The 23296-nt window shown below is 37.4% G+C and overlaps 2 protein-coding genes and 1 long non-coding RNA gene across 3 annotated transcripts in view; all 3 read left to right on the top strand.

Moving 5' to 3' along the window:
* The window catches only part of LOC127136457 (uncharacterized), a 51759-nt gene extending 37254 nt beyond the window's left edge, over window positions 1–14505 (top strand). The window contains exons 2-3 of the mRNA XM_051063011.1: window positions 14237–14391; window positions 14493–14505. Coding sequence (XP_050918968.1) covers window positions 14237–14391; window positions 14493–14505 — 168 coding nt within the window. The remainder of the gene's footprint in view (window positions 1–14236; window positions 14392–14492) is intronic.
* A 5250-nt stretch (window positions 14506–19755) lies between these two features.
* On the top strand, window positions 19756–20330 carry LOC127074212 (uncharacterized). The gene is made up of 3 exons (XR_007785946.1): window positions 19756–19964; window positions 20048–20164; window positions 20266–20330. It is a non-coding gene; the product is annotated as an uncharacterized LOC127074212 (long non-coding RNA).
* Window positions 20331–20346: 16 nt separating this feature from the next.
* LOC127136456 (uncharacterized) lies at window positions 20347–22594 on the top strand. Its single transcript, XM_051063010.1, has 9 exons — window positions 20347–20583; window positions 20677–20934; window positions 21027–21098; window positions 21179–21474; window positions 21567–21749; window positions 21838–21948; window positions 22023–22104; window positions 22194–22289; window positions 22574–22594. The coding sequence occupies exons 1-9, from the start codon at window positions 20440–20442 to the stop codon at window positions 22592–22594; spliced, it is 1263 nt and encodes a 420-aa protein (XP_050918967.1). The 5' UTR covers window positions 20347–20439.
* The last annotated feature ends 702 nt before the right edge of the window (window positions 22595–23296 follow it).

Raw genomic sequence — 23296 nt, 5'->3', positions numbered from 1 at the left:
ACCCATTCAGAGGCCACTCAATCAATAAAATCATGTTATTCAGTACATCTCTGTGTTCATTTTCATTTTACTGTTTTGTTTGCAAAAATGATGTCCGAACTTTTGATAAACATTGCATCATAAAACATAAGAGCTTTACAGGTACGTGCATAATAAACATTGAAAATTGCTGTAAATTTTAAGTGCTTTGGATCGTCTATTCAGAACATGTACACTCAGGGCATTTCCTTAAGGTCCCCATCAAATGATCGCGGATGTTTTTCCTCAACAGTTGGAATTTGGTATCTTATACCTACAGAGTTGGTCCGAGCGTTGAATTCTTCAATCCCCAGCAGGATCTCACTGTTGTACTTCCCCAAGCATTTGTTTCAGATTATACATTCACCAGTTGAGTCGACAGTGTCTGACTGTATATCCCCAGCGGATTTGGCAGTGCCAGACCGTATCTCCCCAGCAGAAGCGACTGCTCCTCAGAGTTCGATGCCAGATCGATGATCTCGACGCTAGACCCATGGTCTCTTTCCTTGAAGCAGAATCTCGGTACCGTATCGGTGTTTGCTTCCCCTGTTGAGTCGTCTCTCTCGCAGATTATGGTTGCCATAACCACTGTCGCTTTCCTCAGTAGCAAGTTTTTAGTGCCATTCTCTCCCTAGTCAGAGCCTCGGTATTTTGTTATTTGCCAAAACACCGTGTGGCAGGCCATTTCCCCACAGAGTTCTTTGTGCTGTGCATCTCCAACAGCCTTGCCAGGGTCCAGAAGATGGTGATCATTTCCCCAGCAGAATTCCTTGCCTCAGCTTGGCGTTCTCTCTAATCAAGCATTTCGTATCCCTGCATGTAGAATCATATTGCATTGCATCCTCCCAAATTGCTTAGCATTTCCATTTTCATGGAGCATTACGCCATTGAAAAATTCAAACATACGCATGTAAAGCATAAGGCATTCTCGGTATCCCAAGTGATAAGCCAGAAGTTGTTTCCAGTACTCAAACTGAAGATTGTTCATGACTTATCTTTATTATTCCCAGCAGGGGTCGTTGGCCCACGCGCCGCCTCAATTATCATTTTCCCTATTTCTACCGATGCTGACAGGCATGAAAGTTTCCGGTATTCAGACCGAAGTGGCATTCAGGCCGGTTCTCCGATGTTCAAATCGAAGAAGTTTCCGACGTTCAGGTCGACGCAACTTGTGGCATTTAGGCCAAGTTTCCGGTATTCAGACCGAAGTGGCATCCAGGCCAGTTTTCCGATGTTCAGATCGAAGAAGTTTCTGACATTCAGGTCGATGCAACTTGTGGCATTCAGGCCAGTTTTCCGGTATTCAGACCGAAGTGGCATTCAGGCCAGTTTCCTGGTGTTCAAACCGATGTTTGATAATCAAGTATCGTCTGATGCTCATATCGAAGTCATTTCCAGTATTCAGATTGATGAGCGACATTCAGGCCATGGTTATTTCCGTGTTACCATTTATTTTGGTATTCAGGCTAACATTCCTTGTTTCGGTGTTCAGACCGACTCTCACCGTACCAGATAGATTCTTTTTCAAGACCACCTCTTGGCCGATTCTGACAGGCATTGTTACTTCATTTTTTCACTTCAGTATAAATTTTTGGGCTTTTATCGTATTCAATCACTTGATACCTCGAAAGTGTAAAAGCCGTTGCTATCTTCCTTTCAGATTTCCAGTAGATTGAATAGGGGCAGCTGTAATACCCTAAAATTTACCCTTCATTTTTCCTGGAAGCATGGGATTATGTTTTACACTTCATTAGCATCATATTAGGTCATACTCATTGCATACTGCATTAGTGACATGGAGATCAGGTTTTGATCGATCACTCCTTAACAGAAGGAGCCCACACAAAGCAAGATTGAGAATTGGACTTCATTTTCTAAGTATACAAGTCTCAAGGGTCTCAGGGGGATCCAAGTATCTTATTATGGTCCTCAGTTCATCAGTGAAGGATTCAAAGCTATCAGAGTGTTCATCTGGATTTAATCAGAAATTAGGGTTTCATGGCTAGCTGCAACAAGCCATGTTTGGTTGGAAGTAGAGGAGATCATCCATGTCATGATTAGAGAGGCATCTTGGCCTAGGAATATTCACAATTATCTCAGAAAGATCCATTGGCAATCAGTGCAATTAGTTCCTGATCATTTTGCCCTAAAACTAGGGTTTGGTATAAAATCAATTTATTTATGATTCTTTGGGTGAAACTCTTTTCCATGGCCCTCCATATGTCCACAAGGGTCTACATACAAAAAATCAGCTCTTTATTTGAGCCAGAAGTGCTTCAATTGATCAATGGAATTGGGAATCAGACAGTTTGGGAAAAGTCAATTGTGGGGCCAGAAACGTCAACTCCTGACATTTTAAGAGTGGAATCTCAAAATCCATGCCTAGGGGATCCTACATGTGAAATTTGATCAAGGTTGGATCATGGATTCATCGTTTAATCAGGAATTGGAAAAGTTACTTAATTTGGAAATGGTTGACTTTCCATTTAGGGCAAGTTTTCATGATCGTTGCACTTACTTTAAGCCCATTTTTCATCAAGATAAAAGCTCCATTTGAAAATTTCTCCAACATGAAAGTTGTTCCTCTTATTCCAAGCTTTCTAGATACATAAAGTTTGCTCCATTTGGATTAGAATTGAGAAAGTTATGCTTAGTCAAAGTGAGACATTTTTTTAGGACACTTAGAAAAATTTCTAAGTCCAAAATCTTCAAAATTTGTCAAGACTTCTTGGCCAATTTTCTTGCACTTCAAGGCATTATTTGAAAATACTTTCTTCACAACAATTTTACCTTGCCATATCCTATTTCACATCCTTTTAGAATCATCTCATTTGGATCCATGGTTTGATAGATACATTCATTTAAAGTGGGCACTATGACTTGATTTTCTAGGCAGATTTTTGGGCCTGGCTGGCCCAATCAGATTTTCTAAGCATGTTGCACAAACCAGTCACGTTTTTTTTACCTCTTTTGGCCATGCATTGGACATCCATTCACTTAAGTTTGGCCCAAAATAACAATATTTTACACCTCATTTCACACTTTTATTCTTATGGATAAATCACTTATTAAAAAGCCCATGAGAACACCTAATCCACCCTATTTAAGAAGCTGAAACCCTAACCGTAAAGGAGCATTGGAATTTCGTGGCAAGGAGGCAAAACTTCATCACATATCAGATTCCATTCCACTTCTATTTTCCATTAGGTAATCATCTCTTCCATGGTCAAGTTTTGATATATCTGCGCTTGTTTACCATGTTCATCACCATTAATCCTTCCATTTTCATATTTCTTTTTCTTATTTAAAATATTTTCTTCGTCCATAAAATTACCCAAAAATATTTTTCACATTTCTTAATGTTTTATTTAATTTTATATAATTTTTATTTTCTTACTTTTTTAATATTAATATTTTATTTTAATTATTTATTCTAACTGGTCCATTTTAATACACTTTTTTTATTGATTTTATTTTTATGACTTAAAATTATTGTTAGCATTTGATTTTTGGGATGAAGGTTGACCACTGTCTCATGGTCAACCTAACCTTTTCTTGGAATTTTATTTCACATTTTCAATTTATTTTGGATTTAATTTTGACCTAGTTTGGTTGGTGGACTTTTAATTTGATCTATGTTTTGTTTTAATTAATTCACATGCCAATTTTCATTATTTTTAAAATCATTTTAAGGGATTATGGTGTCCTGACCCCACCTTATTTAGTTTAATTTTTCATAATTTTCTTGATTAATTTACTATTTATTCTTGATTTATTTCTAACCTAGTCTCATTAATTGACTTTTGGTTTGACCTCTTTTATATTTTAATTAATTTATGTACCAATTTTCGTTATTTTTAAAATCTTTTTGGGGGATGATGATTTCATGACCCCACCTCATTTAGTTTAATTTTTCATGATTTTCTTGATTAATTTACTATTTATTCTTGATTTATTTCTAACCTAGTCTCATTAATTAACTTTTGGTTTGACTTCTGTTTTATTTTAATTAATTCACGTACCAATTTTCGTTATTTTTAAAATCGTTTTGGGGGATGATGATGTCCTGACCCCACCTCATTTAGTTTAATTTTTCATAATTTTCTTGATTAATTTGATATTTATTTGTTATTTTTTAATTTGACTTGAATTTTCAGTTGACTTCTTTATGATCGATGTTTGACTTAGGGATTGCTTATGGCAATTGAAGAGATCTTTTGATCCTCCCTTGTTCATCTCATATGCCATGTATTAGAGGCCTTTTACCTTGATCTTATTTGGTCCTTACCTCATTTCCTGATTAAATTATTCAGTGGACCCTTCGTGTGTATATTTTCATCTGTTTGATTCATCTGTTATCTTTTATACTTGTTTCTCTCATTCATGCTTTCTATTGCATGATTATTTAACATGTTCATACTCCCATGCATTGTTTAAATGCTCCATTATTTGATTCTTTGGTTTGATTATATATTGTTTATTTATCCGATCTGATTGATAACTGTTGCCTACTTGTATGATGTGTGAGGCATATATTCTCATTGTTTGTTTGCCATGAACAATCCCCATTCATAACAAATGCACCCCTCCCCCATAAAGTGTATAATATTTATTTCTTTATTTCTTTAGTCACCTGTTAATACAAGAATTAAAACGAACATCCGATAACCATTTCAAAATAAGATCAAAAGCTCGATCCAACATCGAGTAATCATTTTCAAAACTTAACAGAACCAGCACGCATTCATCCATCCTCTTGTAAGTCGATTGCCTCAGGCATCGCCATCTACCTGTAAGTCAATTGCCTCCGGCATCGCCATCTACCCTTATCCGTAACTCCTCTCCGCGCTCCATCCGTTGACTCTTGTTCCGTTTAGGTAGCACCCATTAGGTAGAACCCTTTGTATGATAACATAGGTAGAATTCCCTTATTCTTTGCATGCTAACATTAGGTAGATGTTCCCCTTTGTAAATCCTAACACATAGGTCCATATTGCATGACAACTCTAGAGCAGAGCTTCCCCACTTTTAGACCTTCCGTGCGTCTCCGATCTTGTGGCATGTCAGTCCGTTCTTTTGCAAAGAGGTAACTGCCTAAGACTCAATTCAGCAAGCTGTGACACCTACTGCTAGGACGTTGAACACACTGCCCACCCTCCTTTGACACAGCTGGTGTCCTCTTTTGTAAGTCCATGTTCAGATGGCAATCCTTAACCCCTAGTTAACCGAACTACGTTTTGCTCTGATTCTCATTCCATATGAGATACGTAGGCATAAGACGCGATGTCTTACCGAGCACACTTCTCTTTAACCCATAGGTAGCCGAGCTACGAAGACTCTGATTCGCATACTCAGATGAGATACGTAGGCAGTGGATGCGATATCCTTGCGAGTCATTTTCTTTTAACCTTCCTTTTATTAAATAGTACTTTAGATATACCTACACCCTTTAGACTAGAACAACACTTATGAAAAAGGCTCCCTAGGAGTGTAACACCCCGATAATAATAAAATAATTATTTGAATTAGATTAATAATTTATTTATTAATTTAATTAAATAATTGACAATTTTATTATTATTATTTTTGGATTATTATTATTGGAAAATATATATATGTTGGAATAAGGAAAAGTTCTCATTTGGAAAAGCATTTCACGTGAAAACAGAACAGAGAACGATCGTGAGAGAAAAGGGAAAAGGGCAGAGAAGAGGAGCGGAAGAGCAAAGGTTGGAGAACGAAAGCTTGAAGCTCAAAGATTCTGCCGGATTGTTAAGGTAAGGGGGGTTTATCATCGGTTAAAGGGTATTATATGATAATATGTACTGGGTAGTGATAACCATTGTTTTATCTCTGATTAGATTGATGTATGATGAATTTGTGAAATAGTGGATGAATGAAATTGGATGATAATTGAAAGGAATTCGAAGAAATTTAACATCTGTGCACATAACAGCCAAATGACGTTCGCCATTATGCCTTCGGCGTTCGCCGTTTGGGTTTTTTTTTCAGAATAAGAGCGTTTAACGCTAATGGCGTTCGCCATTAGCCTAATGGCGTTCGCCATATCAGTTTGACAGACAGTTTTTCCAGAATGAGAGCGTGTAACGCTAATGGCGTTCGCCATTAGCCTAATGGCGTTCGCCATATCAGTTTGAAGGACAGATTTCGCGTTTTAAACTCCCAGATGTGATATCGTTGTAATGTTGTTGTCGTTTTGTTGGGTCTTGAGTAGTATAGGTATTAGTAGAGTGTGCTAATACTGTGTTTGATTATGTGGCATGATATGATATGCTGTTGTGATAAAATGTGTTAATGATGTGTGATGCTATGCATGATGCTGTGAATGTATCAGTTATGTATGCATTGTGAATAGACTGCTTTGTGGCTTATAATGTGAGCATGTGTCTATTCTTGAATTGTTGTTGATGTTGCATTGCTAGATGATTAGCGTGCATAGCATAGCCTTCGGGGCTGTAGCTAATTCCCATTGTGAGGAATTAGTGAGTGAACCATTGTGGGTTTGTTGTTGATGTTTGCATGCTAGGTGATTAGTGTGCATAGTCTAGCCTTTGGGGCTGTAGCTAATTCTCATAGTGAGGAATTAGTGAGTGAGTCACTAGGTCTCAAATGAGTGAGACTAGTGAGCTTAGTAGCCGTATCTGGATTGATCGGTGAGCTTGAACTATATGTTCAAGAAGAGTCGGTACCGCATTTCATGGAGTCTCATTGTATAATGAATGCATGGCATAGCCTGTGGGGCTGTAGCTAATTCCCATTGTGAGGAATTAGTGAGTAAATCGTTGTGTTGTGTTGTTGGTGTTGAATATGGTTTGAGGATTATACATATGATATATATTATTGTTGAATATGATGTTTGGACGGATATTGCCGTTGCTGAATGCGTAGTCTGGTTAGGGTGAATTGATGTGTTATTTACTTAGCATTACATGTTGTTCTATAATGCTTATTATATTGATTGAGGAACTCACCCTTACAACTATTTTTCAGGTAACGAGCAGTGAGTTGAGTAGAAGCTAGTGCTATGGAGTCTAGTGTCGTCCTTAGTGGGTCATGCTCTGGTAGATGTAACATCGGGAGGGGATGTTTGACTATGTTTTAATTTAGTTGTTGATCAACTTTACATGTAATGTAGTACATGCTTTGAATGTTGATGTTTTGTATCCGCTGCGTATTATGCAACTGTTTTATTTTGATAAATAAATGAGCATGACAGGATATTTTGATGAATGTTGTGAAATGCATTGTGTGGCACCCTTCGGGGCATAATTACTCTGATTGATATGTTATTATTTTAATTAAAAATTTTGGGGTATTTAGAAGGGTGTTACATTAGTGGTATCAGAGCATAGTCGGTCGAGTCGAGTCGTAATTATTCTGTTTCCCCTGTACGGGATAGGTGTTGTGTAACCCTATCGGTACTTATTACTTGAGCTTGTTGGGTTTTCAGAATAGAGATGGCTGGAAGAAGTAGAGACGATGCTGTGATTGCTGAGGCTCTGGGTATGCTAGCTGGAGTACTTGGAGGAAATCAGAATGTTGTGGGAATGGGAGCTGCTCGTCAACTGAGTGAGTTCCAGAAGAACAATCCTCCAATGTTCAAGGGAGCATACGATCCAGATGGCGCCCAGAAGTGGTTGAAGGAGATCGAGAGGATCTTCCGAGTGACCGAGTGTGCTGATAACCAGAAGGTCAGGCTCGGTACGCATATGCTGTCAGAGGAAGCAGATGATTGGTGGGTTGCTACCCGCACTGAGTTGGAAGCTGCCGGGAGTGCTGAGGTCACTTGGGCGGTGTTCAGAGAGAGATTTCTGAGGAAGTACCTTCCAGAGGAGGTCAGAGGAAGGAGAGAGATAGAGTTCTTAGAATTGAAGCAGGGCAATCGGTCTGTTACCGAGTATACTGCTAAGTTCACAGAGCTGTCGAAGTATTACATTCCCTATGATGAGGCTACTGGAGAATTTTCAAAATGCGTGAGGTTTGAGAACGGGTTACGTCCCGAGATCAAGCGGGCTATTGAGTATCAGCGGATTAGGGTGTTTTCTAATTTGGTCGACTGTTGCAGAAGGTTTGAACAGGATACCAAGGCCAGAGCGGAAAGCTATCAGCAGAGGGTTGATAGGAAAGGCAAGAATCAGAATGATGGTGGGAAACCGTATGCAGCTGGCAGAGGTTTCCAGAGACAGAGTGGGATGAAGAGACCTAGTGGGGGAGACTCTAGTGCTCCTGTTAAGTGTTTCAGATGTGGTCAGGCTGGACATCGTGTCCATGAGTGTACCAGTGCTAAGAAGAAGTGTTTCAAGTGTGGAAAAGGTGGTCACTTGGCTGCAGAGTGCCGGTTGAAGACTGCGATTTGTTTCAACTGTGGAGAGGTGGGTCATATCAGTCCACGTTGTCCTAAGCCGAAGAAAGAGAATCAGTCGGAAGGCAAGGTCTTTGCTTTATCGGGTTCTGAGACTTCTGCAGATGATCGTTTGACCCAAGGTACGTGTTATATTAATGGCATTTCTCTTGTAGCTATTGTTGACACTGGTGCGACTCATTCCTTTATATCTTTGGATTGTGCTGTGAAACTTAAAGTAGAGATATCTGAATGCATGGAAGTATGGTGATTGATACTCCTGCGAAGGGTTCAATGACTACTACTTCAGTTTGTTTAAATGTTCTTTAAGTATTTTTGGTAGAGACTTTGGGATGGACCTAGTGTGTCTTCCACTTGTGCAGATTGATGTTATCTGGGTATGAACTGGTTGGTGTTTATTGACGACATTTTGGTGTATCCGAAATCTAAAGAAGAGCATGCTGAGTATTTGAGAGTGGTTTTAGGAGTTCTGCGAGAAAAGAAGTTACTTGCTAAACTCTCTAAATGTGAATTTTGGTTAGAAGAGGTTAGTTTCCTTGGTCATGTGATTTCAAGAGGTGGTGTTGCGGTTGATCCTTCTAAGATCGAAGCGGTATCTAAGTGGGAAGCTCCGAAGTCAGTTTCTGAGATAAGAAGTTTTCTTGGACTTGCAGGTTATTATAGGAAATTCATTGAGGGATTTTCTAAGTTGGCGTTACCATTGACGACGTTGACTAGAAAGGGGCAAGCGTTTGTTTGGGACTCAAAATGTGAAGAAGGTTTCCAAGAGTTAAAGAGAAGGTTGACTACTGCTCCTATTCTGATATTACCGAGTTCGTCGGAACCATTTGAGGTTTATTGTGATGCTTCATTGTTGGGTTTAGGTGGTGTGTTGATGCAGAATAAGCAGGTTATAGCTTATGCTTCGAGACAACTAAGGGTTCATGAGAGGAACTATCCGACGCATGATTTAGAGTTGGCAGCTGTGGTGTTTGTTCTGAAGTTGTGGAGACATTACTTGTATGGATCAAGATTTGAAGTTTTCAGTGACCATAAAAGTTTAAAGTATTTGTTTGATCAGAAAGAGCTGAATATGAGACAAAGGAGATGGTTAGAATTTCTGAAGGATTATGATTTTGGTTTGAATTACCATCCGGGTAAAGCAAACGTAGTAGCTGATGCATTGAGTCGGAAATCATTGCATATGTCTATGTTAATGGTTAAGGAATTGGATTTAATTGAGCAGTTCAGAGACTTGAGTTTGGTGTGTGAGAGTACCCACAATAGTGTTAAATTGGGAATGTTGAAGTTAACAAGTAGTATTCTGAATGAGATTAGAGAGGGTCAGAAATCTGATATGCTTTTGGTTGATAGGTTGACCCTAGTGAAGCAAGGTCAAGGTGGTGAATTCAGAGTTGATGAGAATGGTGTTTTGAGATTTGGTAATCGGGTGTGCGTTCCGGATGTCACAGAACTTAAGAAGAGTATTCTTGAGGAAGGACATCGTAGTGGTCTGAGTATTCATCCTGGAGCTACGAAGATGTATCATGATTTGAAAAAGTTATTTTGGTGGCCGGGAATGAAAAGAGAAATTGCGAGTTTTGTTTATTCTTGTTTGACTTGTCAGAAGTCGAAGATTGAGCATCAGAAGCCGTATGGGCTAATGCAACCGTTGGCTATTCCAGAGTGGAAGTGGGATAGTATCAGTATGGATTTTGTTTCTGGTTTGCCGAGGACAAATAAGAATTTTGAGGCTATTTGGGTGATTGTTGATAGATTGACAAAATCGGCTCATTTCATTCCGATCAGAATGGATTATCCGTTAGAAAGATTAGCCGAGTTGTATATTGAGAAGATTGTAAGCTTGCATGGTATTCCGTCGAGTATTGTTTCGGACAGAGATCCTAGATTTACATCGAAGTTTTGGGAAGGTTTGCAGAAGGCTTTGGGAACTAAGCTGAGATTGAGTTCTGCATATCATCCGCAGACTGATGGTCAGACTGAGAGGACGATTCAGTCATTAGAGGATCTTTTGAGAGCTTGTGTTTGGAAAAAGGAGGTGCTTGGGATTGTTATTTACCTTTGATTGAGTTTACCTACAACAATAGTTTTCATTCGAGCATTGGTATGGCGCCGTTTGAAGCCTTGTATGGTAGGAGATGTCGGACACCGTTATGTTGGTATGAGTCCGGTGAGAGTGCTGTGGTTGGACCGGAGATTGTTCAACAAACTACGGAAAAGATTAAGATGATTCAGGAGAAGATGAGAATTGCTCAGAGTCGTCAGAAGAGTTATCATGATAAGAGGAGGAAGTCACTTGAGTTCCAAGAGGGAGATCATGTGTTTCTTCGTGTTACTCCGATAACTGGTGTTGGTCGAGCCTTGAAGTCGAAGAAATTGACACCTCGATTTATTGGTCCTTATCAGATTTTGGAAAGGATAGGGGAAGTAGCCTATCGTATCGCTTTACCGCCGTCGCTTGCGAATTTGCATGATGTTTTTCATGTGTCTCAGTTGAGGAGGTACATTCATGATCCGTCGCATGTAGTCCAGGTAGATGATGTACAGGTGAGAGATAACCTGACTGTTGAAGCATCACCTATGAGGATCGAGGATCGAGAGTTGAAGCAGTTGCGGGGTAAAGAGATTGCCTTGGTGAAGGTAGCTTGGGGAGGACCAGCAGGTGGCAATGTGACTTGGGAACTGGAGAGTAAGATGAAGGAGTCTTATCCAGAGTTGTTCGCTTGAGGTATGTTTTCGAGGACGAAAACTCTTTTAGTGGGGGAGAGTTGTAACACCCCGATAATAATAAAATAATTATTTGAATTAGATTAATAATTTATTTATTAATTTAATTAAATAATTGACAATTTTATTATTATTATTTTTGGATTATTATTATTGGAAAATATATATATGTTGGAATAAGGAAAAGTTCTCATTTGGAAAAGCATTTCACGTGAAAACAGAACAGAGAACGATCGTGAGAGAAAAGGGAAAAGGGCAGAGAAGAGGAGCGGAAGAGCAAAGGTTGGAGAACGAAAGCTTGAAGCTCAAAGATTCTGCCGGATTGTTAAGGTAAGGGGGGTTTATCATCGGTTAAAGGGTATTATATGATAATATGTACTGGGTAGTGATAACCATTGTTTTATCTCTGATTAGATTGATGTATGATGAATTTGTGAAATAGTGGATGAATGAAATTGGATGATAATTGAAAGGAATTCGAAGAAATTTAACATCTGTGCACATAACAGCCAAATGACGTTCGCCATTATGCCTTCGGCGTTCGCCGTTTGGGTTTTTTTTCAGAATAAGAGCGTTTAACGCTAATGGCGTTCGCCATTAGCCTAATGGCGTTCGCCATATCAGTTTGACAGACAGTTTTTCCAGAATGAGAGCGTGTAACGCTAATGGCGTTCGCCATTAGCCTAATGGCGTTCGCCATATCAGTTTGAAGGACAAATTTCGCGTTTTAAACTCCCAGATGTGATATCGTTGTAATGTTGTTGTCGTTTTGTTGGGTCTTGAGTAGTATAGGTATTAGTAGAGTGTGCTAATACTGTGTTTGATTATGTGGCATGATATGATATGCTGTTGTGATAAAATGTGTTAATGATGTGTGATGCTATGCATGATGCTGTGAATGTATCAGTTATGTATGCATTGTGAATAGACTGCTTTGTGGCTTATAATGTGAGCATGTGTCTATTCTTGAATTGTTGTTGATGTTGCATTGCTAGATGATTAGCGTGCATAGCATAGCCTTCGGGGCTGTAGCTAATTCCCATTGTGAGGAATTAGTGAGTGAACCATTGTGGGTTTGTTGTTGATGTTTGCATGCTAGGTGATTAGTGTGCATAGTCTAGCCTTTGGGGCTGTAGCTAATTCTCATAGTGAGGAATTAGTGAGTGAGTCACTAGGTCTCAAATGAGTGAGACTAGTGAGCTTAGTAGCCGTATCTGGATTGATCGGTGAGCTTGAACTATATGTTCAAGAAGAGTCGGTACCGCATTTCATGGAGTCTCATTGTATAATGAATGCATGGCATAGCCTGTGGGGCTGTAGCTAATTCCCATTGTGAGGAATTAGTGAGTAAATCGTTGTGTTGTGTTGTTGGTGTTGAATATGGTTTGAGGATTATACATATGATATATATTATTGTTGAATATGATGTTTGGACGGATATTGCCGTTGCTGAATGCGTAGTCTGGTTAGGGTGAATTGATGTGTTATTTACTTAGCATTACATGTTGTTCTATAATGCTTATTATATTGATTGAGGAACTCACCCTTACAACTATTTTTCAGGTAACGAGCAGTGAGTTGAGTAGAAGCTAGTGCTATGGAGTCTAGTGTCGTCCTTAGTGGGTCATGCTCTGGTAGATGTAACATCGGGAGGGGATGTTTGACTATGTTTTAATTTAGTTGTTGATCAACTTTACATGTAATGTAGTACATGCTTTGAATGTTGATGTTTTGTATCCGCTGCGTATTATGCAACTGTTTTATTTTGATAAATAAATGAGCATGACAGGATATTTTGATGAATGTTGTGAAATGCATTGTGTGGCACCCTTCGGGGCATAATTACTCTGATTGATATGTTATTATTTTAATTAAAAATTTTGGGGTATTTAGAAGGGTGTTACAAGGAGTACACTACGCCAAAAAGTGCTTTTGGCAGCACCAAAAAGAAAGCGCTTTTTAAAAAAAGCGCTGTAATAGCTTGAAAAAAAATTCGCCTATGCGTGTAAAGCGCTTTTAAGGTAAAAGCGCTCTTATAGGTCTCCACTTATGAAAGCGCTTTTAAGGTAAAAGCGCTCTTATAGGTCTCAGTCTCACATCTATGAGTTTCACACTTATGAAAGCGCTTTTAAGGTAAAAGCGCTCTTATAGGTCTCATGGGTTTCACACTTATGAAAGCGCTTTTAAGGTAAAAGTGCTCTTATAGGTCTCAGTCTCACATCTATGAGTTTCACACTTATGAAAGCGCTTTTAAGGTAAAAGCGCTCTTATAGGTCTCATGGGTTTCACACTTATGAAAGCGCTTTTAAGGTAAAAGCGCTCTTATAGGTCTCAGTCTCACACACTTATGAAAGCGCTTTTAAGGTAAAAGCGCTCTTATAGGTCTCATGGGTTTCACACTTATGAAAGCGCTTTTGAGGTAAAAGCGCTCTTATAGGTCTCATGGGTTTCAGACTTATGAAAGCGCTTTTAAGGTAAAAGCGCTCTTATAGGTCTCAGTCTCACATCTATGAAAGCGCTTTCATGGTAAAAGCGCTCTCATAGGTCATTTATAAAAATTATAATAAATCTAATATTACAAAATCCCTGACTTTCAGAAATCCCTCTTTCACTCTCTCTCGTTCGAAGCTCTCGCTGCCCTGGAAAAAATTCCACAGAGTACCTGGAAATCTCAACGATAAACACTGCAAATTTGAAAGAGACTGCATTCGAAAGAGAAGGATTCAATACCTGGAAATCTCATTGCGTTTTAAGGTTAGGTTTTCGTGTCTTTCTGTTTTGCCCTAGAAGTCAAAGAATAGGTGGTCGATTTTGGTTTGAATGGACTTGCATTGCTACATTATGGGTTATTTATTTGTCAGTATCGATTATTAGAGTTTGTGACTATGTTTGCTTAATATTCTGTAACTTACCGAAAGTTTCATCTTGTTCTGATATAAATGATATTCTGTAACTTGCATCGCCATTGACTTAGAAATAATGTTGGGAGTTCTAATAGAATCAGTGCCTTTTCAACATTTGTTTAAATTTGCTGAGAAAGTAGGAAGGAATGAACTGATATGTTTGCACCATTGTATCCTCATATTCTAACTATTACTGAAATTTCAGAAAGTGATTTTGATGTTAAATGTTGGATACTCAAATGGAATAACTTTGTCTGCTACAGTGATATATGTGATATGGTTTCAAGAACTTAGAGCAATGTCTCATATTTTGGCAATCCTATTACATGTTGGTTTGAATGAACAGTTAAACTTCAAAATGTACATTCATATTTTGGCATAACTTTGTCTGCTACAGTCATATTTTGGCAATCCTATTTAATGTTGTAAAATGATGTTTTAATATTATGTGAATTTTTAAGATGGTCACTGTAGTGTAAAATGAACCCTGATGGACTATATGTACATTTTTCATGTGCTTGTCTGCAGGTTGTTGAGTATCGTGGTGAGCAAATAGGAGGTCTTGAGGATCTGAGGGAACCATATATGTTATTTTCTTCCTTTATAGATAAATTCTTGCTTAGCTTTTATTACATGGTTTGCGTCTAATTGAAAACTTCACGTCTTTGCCCATTGCAGGTTCTTACAAAATCGGTACTGCGTCTGAATCTGTTAATGCAGCTTACATATTTTCTAGAAAAGATCTTTCTCGGTATGTCTTTCAGCTTAGATATTATACAAACCCAAAGCATGTGTTTAATCATTTAGTATCTAGAATGAATCATTATGTTCAATTATTCATGTTAAGCTAATGAATCAAGTTACCAAAATATGTTAGTTATGTATGTTGCTTTATTATTTGACCTTGATATGCAGGCCTGCTATACAGATTCCCTGCGCAAGCAAAGCTGTTGTAGCTGTCCGGTTCTGTCCTATATTTTTTAATCTCAAAGCGACAAACTCAGGTACTTGTGCACTTAGTATAGTTTTGTTTACAACCAGTAACTATGTACAACCAGTTATATGTGGTACTGTTCCAATTAAACTGCCTGTGTGGGATGTATTCCGTCTTAAATCTATATGACCTCTTACTAGTAAAGATCATGAGTGGTGGCCTAGAGGTTCAAAGTGATTGGTCTGAGCTAATTAGACAGTTTTATATTATTTAGCTCTAGTTAAGCATTAGGAAGCAGTTATGATATTTGGAACTGTGTTTTGGTCGCAACAAGCTCTTGAGTTCTTGGAAAGGAGACAGACAAAAGACTCAAAATAGTGGGACTTAGACGAGTTTCACCCAATAAAAGAGTGTTAGAGTTGGTATTGTTAGCACTCCTTTTATTAATATTAGTCCACGTAGTTTAACTATTGATATACCGGTTCGTCCATTGACACACTAACCTTATATCCCCATCGAGTTGATAATTTAATAAAATTGATAATGTGAATTGAATTTCTTGGTTCTTGAATTTCTTGGTTCTTACTTGTGAATTGAATTTCTTGAATGATCGATTACTTGGTTCTTGAATTGTTCATGTGCATCATATAAGTTTCTTGAATTGTTTTATACGTTATGACTTATCCTTGATGTTGTTTTATATGTACAGCGCTCATTCCCTGTGTTTCCGTGAGTTTGACCTTCTCGACGTTGCTGTTCGGTAAATCCGAGGTAAATTTCTTCCTCAAATTACTGGTACACTGTGATGAATTTGTCTGAAATTGCGTGAATATGTTGTGTTTTCTTGCTCCGTATTCATTCCGTGTATACTTTGGGTTTTGACAGAAACGCGTTATACCGTTTTGTACCCTAATTACTTTGCGTTAAAACCATGGATAAGACATGGATGTATTCCAATCGATTGTCGAAAGAGTACGAGAATGGGGTATCGAAATTTGTTAAGTTTGCTATTGCGCACGCCAAAGACCCCAATCGAATGACATGTCCTTGCTTGAGTTGCTGTTATGGGAGTCAGGTTGACGTGGTTCAGTTGGCATCGCATTTACTACGGTATGGAATTGATAGAAGTTATACATGTTGGAATTTGCATGGTGAGAAAAGTAACGAGAATGTTGAATCGGGGTATAATACGACCTATGCTTCAAACGACGATTGCACAGATACATATGATTATGATCGAGTCGAAGAGATTGCAGAAGCGCTTGAAGAAGATCTTAAGGACTGTCCCAAAATGTTCGAGAGGTTGGTAAGCGATGCAGAGAAACCGTTGTATAATGGTTGTACAAAATTCACAAGATTGTCTGCGTTATTAAAGTTGTACAACTTAAAGGCGGGCAATGGATGGTCGGATAAAAGTTTCACAGAGTTATTAGCTCTTATGAAAGATATACTACCAGAGATAATGTTCTTCCCAATCGAACGTATGAGGCCAAAAAGATGTTGTGCTCTATTGGCATGAGCTATGATAAGATACATGCCTGTTCAAACGATTGCATTTTGTTTCGAAACGAGTATGCATCGTTAAATGAGTGTCCTAAATGTGGTGCCCCTCGATATAAGAAAAAGTTGTCTCCAGCAAAAGTCTTATGGTATTTTCCTATAATTCCGATATTTAGACGCATGTATCGTAGTGAAACCGATTCAAGACACTTGACTTGGCATGCAGATGAAAGAATTATTGATGGAAAGTTTCGACATCCGGCAGATTCACCCCAGTGGATGAAAATTGATAATGATTATCCTGAATTTGGAAAAGAAGCAAGAAACCTTCGCTTGGCATTGTCTACTGATGGAATGAACCCACATGGTATTCAAAGTATCTCGCATAGCACATGGCCTGTGATTCTTATGATTTATAACCTACCTCCATGGCTATGTATGAAGCGTAAGTACATGATGTTATCTATGTTAATTTCTGGGCCTAAACAACCAGGGAATGACATAGACGTATACTTGACACCCTTAATCGAAGATTTAAAGTTTTTGTGGGAGAACGGTGTGGAGGTTTATGATGGGTATAGGAAAGAAAGTTTCAACTTGAGGGCGATGTTGTTTGGAACAATTAATGATTTTCCAGCATACGGAAATCTATCAGGGTACAACATTAAAGGTGAAAAAGCGTGTCCTGTTTGTGAAGACGGAACCGATACGATGCGATTGGACCTTTGTCATAAGAATGTCTTTCTCGGTCATCGTAGATTCTTAAATTCTAATCATCACTACCGTGGGTGGAGAAAAGCATTCAATGGAAATACAGAAGAAGGTAGAGCTCCAACAATGTTGACAGGTGATCAAATTTTTGAAAAGTTGAAGGACGTAAGTACTAAGTTTGGCAAGCCTTTTGCACATACACTTGTCAAGAGTGGGTGGAAGAAAAGGTCAATTTTTTTTGAACTGCCATATTGGAAGTCTTTGTATGTAAGACATTTCCTCGATGTTATGCATATTGAAAAAAATGTATTTGACAGTGTTATTGGTACGTTACTCAATATACAAGGAAAGTCTAAGGATGGCCTTAATGTAAGGAAGGACATGGTAAACATGGGAATGAGAACTGAATTGGGACCCGTGAAGAAAGGAAAACGAACATATCTACCACCTGCTGTTTACACTCTATCTAGAAAGGAGAAAAAAATATTGTGTAAGTTCCTAAGTGAAGTTAAAGTTCCAGAAGGCTACTCATCAGATATTAGAAGACTTGTGTCTATGAAAGACCTCAAGTTAAAGAGTTTAAAGACGCATGATTGCCATGTTATAATGGAACATTTTCTACCGATAAGTATACGTTCTATTCTGCCAGAAAAAGTAAGAAGCGCAATAACTAAATTGTGTTTTTTCTTCAAGTCAATTTGCAGTAAGATGATCGATCCTGCGATCTTACCAACATTGCAAAAAGAAATAGTTGTTACTTTGTGTGATCTTGAAATGTATTTTCCTCCCTCGTTTTTTGACATAATGGTCCATCTAGTCGTTCATCTTGTGAAAGAGACACAATTGTGTGGACCAGCTTATATGAGATGGATGTACCCTGCTGAACGTTATATGAAAATATTAAAAGGGTATGTGAAAAACCGAAGTCGACCAGAGGGTTGTATTGCCGAACGATACATTGTTGAAGAAGCGGTTGAGTTTTGTACAGAATATTTGTCAAATGTTCAATCAATTGGACTCCCCAAATCTCATATTGTTGAAAAAAAAGAAGGTAAACAGCTAATTGGAAATAAAGTTGTGACAGTATCAAGGGTCGAACGAGATCAAGTGCATTTGTATGTTCTGCACAATGAGATTGAGGTTGAGCCGTATGTTGAAATGCACAAGGGTGTTCTTCGAGGTTTAAATCCGAATAGAAATGAGAATTGGATAGTACGAGAGCACAATCGAAGTTTCATACCATGGTTTAAGGAACATATTTATTCAAAGTATCGTTCAGATCCCGCTTCAATAACAGAAAGGTTGAGATGTTTAGCATATGGTCCAAGTTTGGTTGTGTTTTCTTATAGCGCATACGCAATTAATGGATACACATTTTATACCAAAGAACAAGATGATAAAAGTACTATGCAAAATAGTGGTGTCACCTTGGTAGCTGAAGCAATGCACATATCAAGTGTGAAGGACTTAAACCCGAAATTTGCAAATCTGTCATATTTTGGGGTTATCGAGCGCATTTTGGTGTTTGATTATGAGAAGTTTCAGATTCCTATATTTGGTTGCAAGTGTGTTGAAAATAATAATGGCATACGAGTGGATAAGTCAGGATTTTTGCAAGTTGATCTTAATAGGGTGGGTTACACAGATGAGCCTTTCATTCTAGCCTCTCAAGCTAAACAAGTATTCTATGTCACTGATCCGACAAGTACGAAATGGTCTATAGTGCTTTTATCTAACAAAGTAATTGATGAAAGAATTGGAGATCAAGGTGATATTGATGTTGAGATTGAATCTTTTACCATAAATGATCAAAATGAGAATGAATCATGTATTAGAAATGATCATAATGAGGGTATTTGGATCAATCCAACCGTCCGCGTTGTTAAAAGAAAAGTAGAACATATTCCTACCAAGAAAAGAAAGAGACGTTACTGAAAAAGGTAATAGTATAATTATAGCCTATGTCATTCAAGAAAATTTAATTATAGCCTATGTCATTTTATATTATTCAATATATATATGGATTATTGATTATGGATTTTTATATTTTTCATTTCATTTTTATATTTTTTCTTTATTACAGGTTAAATGGCTAGTGATCAAGAAAACTCACAAGATGCAAATGCTCCTGATGATACTTCAGAAAAAGAAATTACACGAGGCATCACTATTATGAAGAGTATCATTCGTGATAGAGATAAAGCAGTAACATATAATGTAAATTGGAATGCTGATAACCAACTAATTGGGTCTAATGCTGCAAAGTTGGCAAGCTACATTGGTACACTTGTTCGTATGCACATTCCAATCACTGCTACAAGATGGAGTAATAAAGAGTTGGGTAGCGCTAAAGATAAGATTTGGACTGAGATACTGGTACAATATATGATTGTTTATATTTTCTTTATATTGACGATAATGTGTTTAAATTACTTATACTAACACACTCTATTCCAATATTTTTTCGTAGAGGTCTTTTAACATTGAAGATACAACTATCCAAAAAAAGTATATACTTCAATTGGCCGGAAAAAGACACAGAGGGTGGAGAACGTTTTTAACAAACAAGTATCTTAAGGACAAAGAAAAAAAATTTGTTGAATATGATCCGGAATATCCAGTGAAGTATGCGATCTTCATTACAGAAGAAGAATGGGTTGCTTTTGTAGACCAAAGAAGAGACGAAAATTTCAAGAAAGTGAGTGCCACAAATCGCGAGAGAGCGTCAAATCCCACGTATGCATACAAAAAAGGGCGTTTGGGATATGCACGCTTAGAGGAAAAAATTGTAAGTATACAAAAATGCTACGATCTTATTAATTGTCTCAATGTGTTATAATTGATTATCTTATTATTTGTGTCAATGCGTAGTTAGACGAGACGAAAAGTGACGCAACATCACTTCCGCCACATGTTTTGTGGAAAGAAGCTCGTGTGGGAAAGGATGGAACTGTTAGGGATGACGTTCAACATATTTATGATGAATGTGTAAGTAGAACATTGTGTCTTTAATTAAATCAAAAGTTTAATAATATATAATTAATTTTTTTATCTCCACTAATAATTTCCGATATGTAAATGAATTTCAGGAGACCCTATCTCAATCGATAAGCACAGCTGAGGACCAGGAGAACAGGAGCGTACTTAGTAGAGCATTAAATGTTCCTGAGTATCCCGGTCGGGTGAGGGGTAAAGGGCATGGTTGTACTCCAACTTCCTTGTATAAGAATCCAAGGAGAAGAAATCCTAGCAATCAAGAAGTGATGGAGACGTTGCAGGCATTACAAGCGCAAGTTCTTCAATTGCAAAAGGATAATGAGAGATATAGGTGTATGGAAAAGTGCAGTTCACAGTTGAAAGAAACTAGTGAGAAAGCCAGTATCAATTGTCAAAATAAATTTCCCGAGGTAATTATATATGTTATTTTGAAATTAAAATAGCACATTTATGTTAATTGAAATATATACACATTAAAAGTAACATATTTATTATTGGTTTAGGGCATTTCATCTTGTCAGCTATACTTATCGTCACCGACTTATCGCCTAGTTGGCAAGGGAAAAGTGCACAACACTTCGGGAGATTTACTTCACCATAGACCGCTCCCGGATGGACACCTTAAAGTATCGGTTGATGTTGTATTAGATAAGGATGCGTTGCTACCGATACCTGACATTGTTTCAGAGACAACATTGCTGCGAGATGCAATAGGATCATTTGTTGCATGGCCCTTGGATCTCATTTTCATTGATGATGAGGTATGTTGAATTCAAAAACCACTATGAATCTTTTAGTATTCAAATGTCAATTCTGAATCGTTAAGTTAATTTTTTTTACATGGTAATTTTAGACGCCTACAAAACCCGCATCTAAGGATAATGGGATTTTGCGGCACAACGAGTCTGTTGCATCACAAAAAGAGGTATATTGAAAGTGTTAATTATATGATCCGAATCAAAAAATGCATGATTTTATAATTTACCTATGTTATATGATTTATAGGTATTTGCTCAAGGGTCACAACAACTGAGCCAGAAAATTGGTAGTCGACAGAAAAACAAAAGGGATCTTCCAGTGACTTCTTTGCCAAAAAAAGGTGCTTTTGTGCCTCGATACCAGATATCTCTTGAAACACTTGTTGACTCATCAGATATGGCAACAGCTGGTGCTATTCGCTTACTGGATATGGAGGAAGATATCTTTGGTTATTCATGCACTGAAACAATCGGAAAAGAAGATCTGGAACATATTTTTCGGCATCAAGAATTAGGCGTCGGTGTTATACACACATACATCCGGTAATCCGATCTATATATTATTTAATTACTTGAACAATTTATTTACACATTTCAATAAAAATAGTCTAATGTTTATTATGTTTTTATTGAAGGTTCTTGTATGACAATTTCATGCGCGGGAATGATCAATTGTCAAACAGATTCCGTTTCGTGTCTTCCTCCCTGGTCAACAAAGCATTAATTTGTAGGGAACCGGATTCATGTAGAGAGTACTTAGTCAAGAGATTCATGGCCAGCAGTACAAACAACTTGTATCTTTGGCCGTATAATTCAGGGTTAGATTTTAATTCTAAGTTTATTCTAATCTTTAATTGTTTCTTTTACGTAAAAAATTTCCATATAAACTTTTGTTTTAATTTATAGGTGTCACTGGTTGTTGCTTGCTATTGATCCTTTAAAAGAAGTGGTATATTTTCTGAATTCGATAGATGGTGAATGGACAAATTATCCGGATATGAAGCAATTAGTTGATACGTAAGTGAGACTGTTCTAAATATTCGTGTATATTTATGTGAGATTGTTCTAAATATATGTTTTTATTTTGTTAGATCAATAAAAGTGTTCCGATCTCAAAGACAAGCTCGAGTACCACGTACTAAATCCAGCAACATTACGTGGATAAAAGTGCAGGTACTTTAATTTTCACAATTTTGCTTATAATAGTGATGCTACTTGATAAGAAAAGATAACTATACATTCTTATTTATTTTTCTATGTAGTGTCCTCTACAGCGCAACGGTATCGATTGCGGATACTTTGTAATGAGGTTTATGAGGGAAATCATTAATATGAATCAAATAGAGATTCCAATCACGGTATGGATTTATAACTTAGGATTTGTTTTAATATTTATCGAATATTTCATATTATTTATTACTTTTAACTAAATCATGCATATTATGTTTTGTTATGTAGTACTTTGATGAATACAAGTGTGCTCATTACACGAGACTGCAGTTGGAACAAATCAAGGAGGAATTGTGTCAATATTTTATTGAGAAAAGATTAATTAGTATATAATGGTTTCAAAATAACATGAATACTTTGATGAAGAATGGTTTCTGGTTGGCAAGTGTATAGTTCTTTATATTTTTAACAGATTAGTTATGACTCCAAATAGGTCGTATAACATATTAGTTTTGACTTGTGTATAGTTCTTTATAATTTTAGTGATATCTTTAATTTCATGGATAGATTAATGTGTTCATTCTTGTGTTGGTTTGCTTTAAAAAATTACAAATGCTTGAATTATGACTCCAAATGTGTTCAGTGCCTATCTATCCTTGTGTTGGTTTGCTTGAATTATGACTCCAAATGTGTTCATTCTTGTGTTGGTTTAAAAAATTACAAATGCTTGAATTATGACTCCAAATGCTTGAATTAGAGAGGCTTGATTTACAGGTTTATGGGATTATTCCCAAAAAATATTACAGGTTGAAATGGTAGGCTTAAACTGAAGGCAGCGTTTTGTTATTTTACTAGAGGAAAAGACAGCGCTTTTTAGTAAAAAGCGCTGCTAAAGGTTGTCAATAGAGAGCGCTTTTTACTAAAAAGCGCTGCTAAAGGTTGTCAATAGAGAGCGCTTTTTAGTAAAAAGCGCTGCTATAGGTTGTCAATAGAGAGCGCTTTTTACTAAAAAGCGCTGCTATAGGTTGTCAATAGAGAGCGCTTTTTAGTAAAAAGCGCTGCTATAGGTGGTATATAGACAACCTTTAAGAGCGCTTTTTACTCAAAAGCGCTGCTAAAGGTTGTCAATAGAGAGCGCTTTTTAGTAAAAAGCGCTCTTAAAGGTTGTCTATATACCACCTTTAGCAGCGCTTTT

Source organism: Lathyrus oleraceus, chromosome 4, assembly GCF_024323335.1.
Source record: "Lathyrus oleraceus cultivar Zhongwan6 chromosome 4, CAAS_Psat_ZW6_1.0, whole genome shotgun sequence".
Classification (NCBI taxonomy): Eukaryota; Viridiplantae; Streptophyta; class Magnoliopsida; order Fabales; family Fabaceae; genus Lathyrus; species Lathyrus oleraceus.
The sequence above is the reverse complement of the archived record's forward strand: the minus strand, read 5'-3'. Positions and strand labels throughout refer to the sequence as shown.

Excerpts from the sequence above, each read along its gene's own strand:
- LOC127136456 (XM_051063010.1), top strand. The coding sequence starts at position 20,440 with ATGGAGACGTTGCAGGCATTACAAGCGCAAGTTCTTCAATTGCAAAAG. Across the intron at positions 20,584-20,676 it reads GTCAAAATAAATTTCCCGAG|GGCATTTCATCTTGTCAGCT; the intron begins GTAATTATATAT and ends TTATTGGTTTAG. Across the intron at positions 21,099-21,178 it reads CTGTTGCATCACAAAAAGAG|GTATTTGCTCAAGGGTCACA; the intron begins GTATATTGAAAG and ends TATGATTTATAG.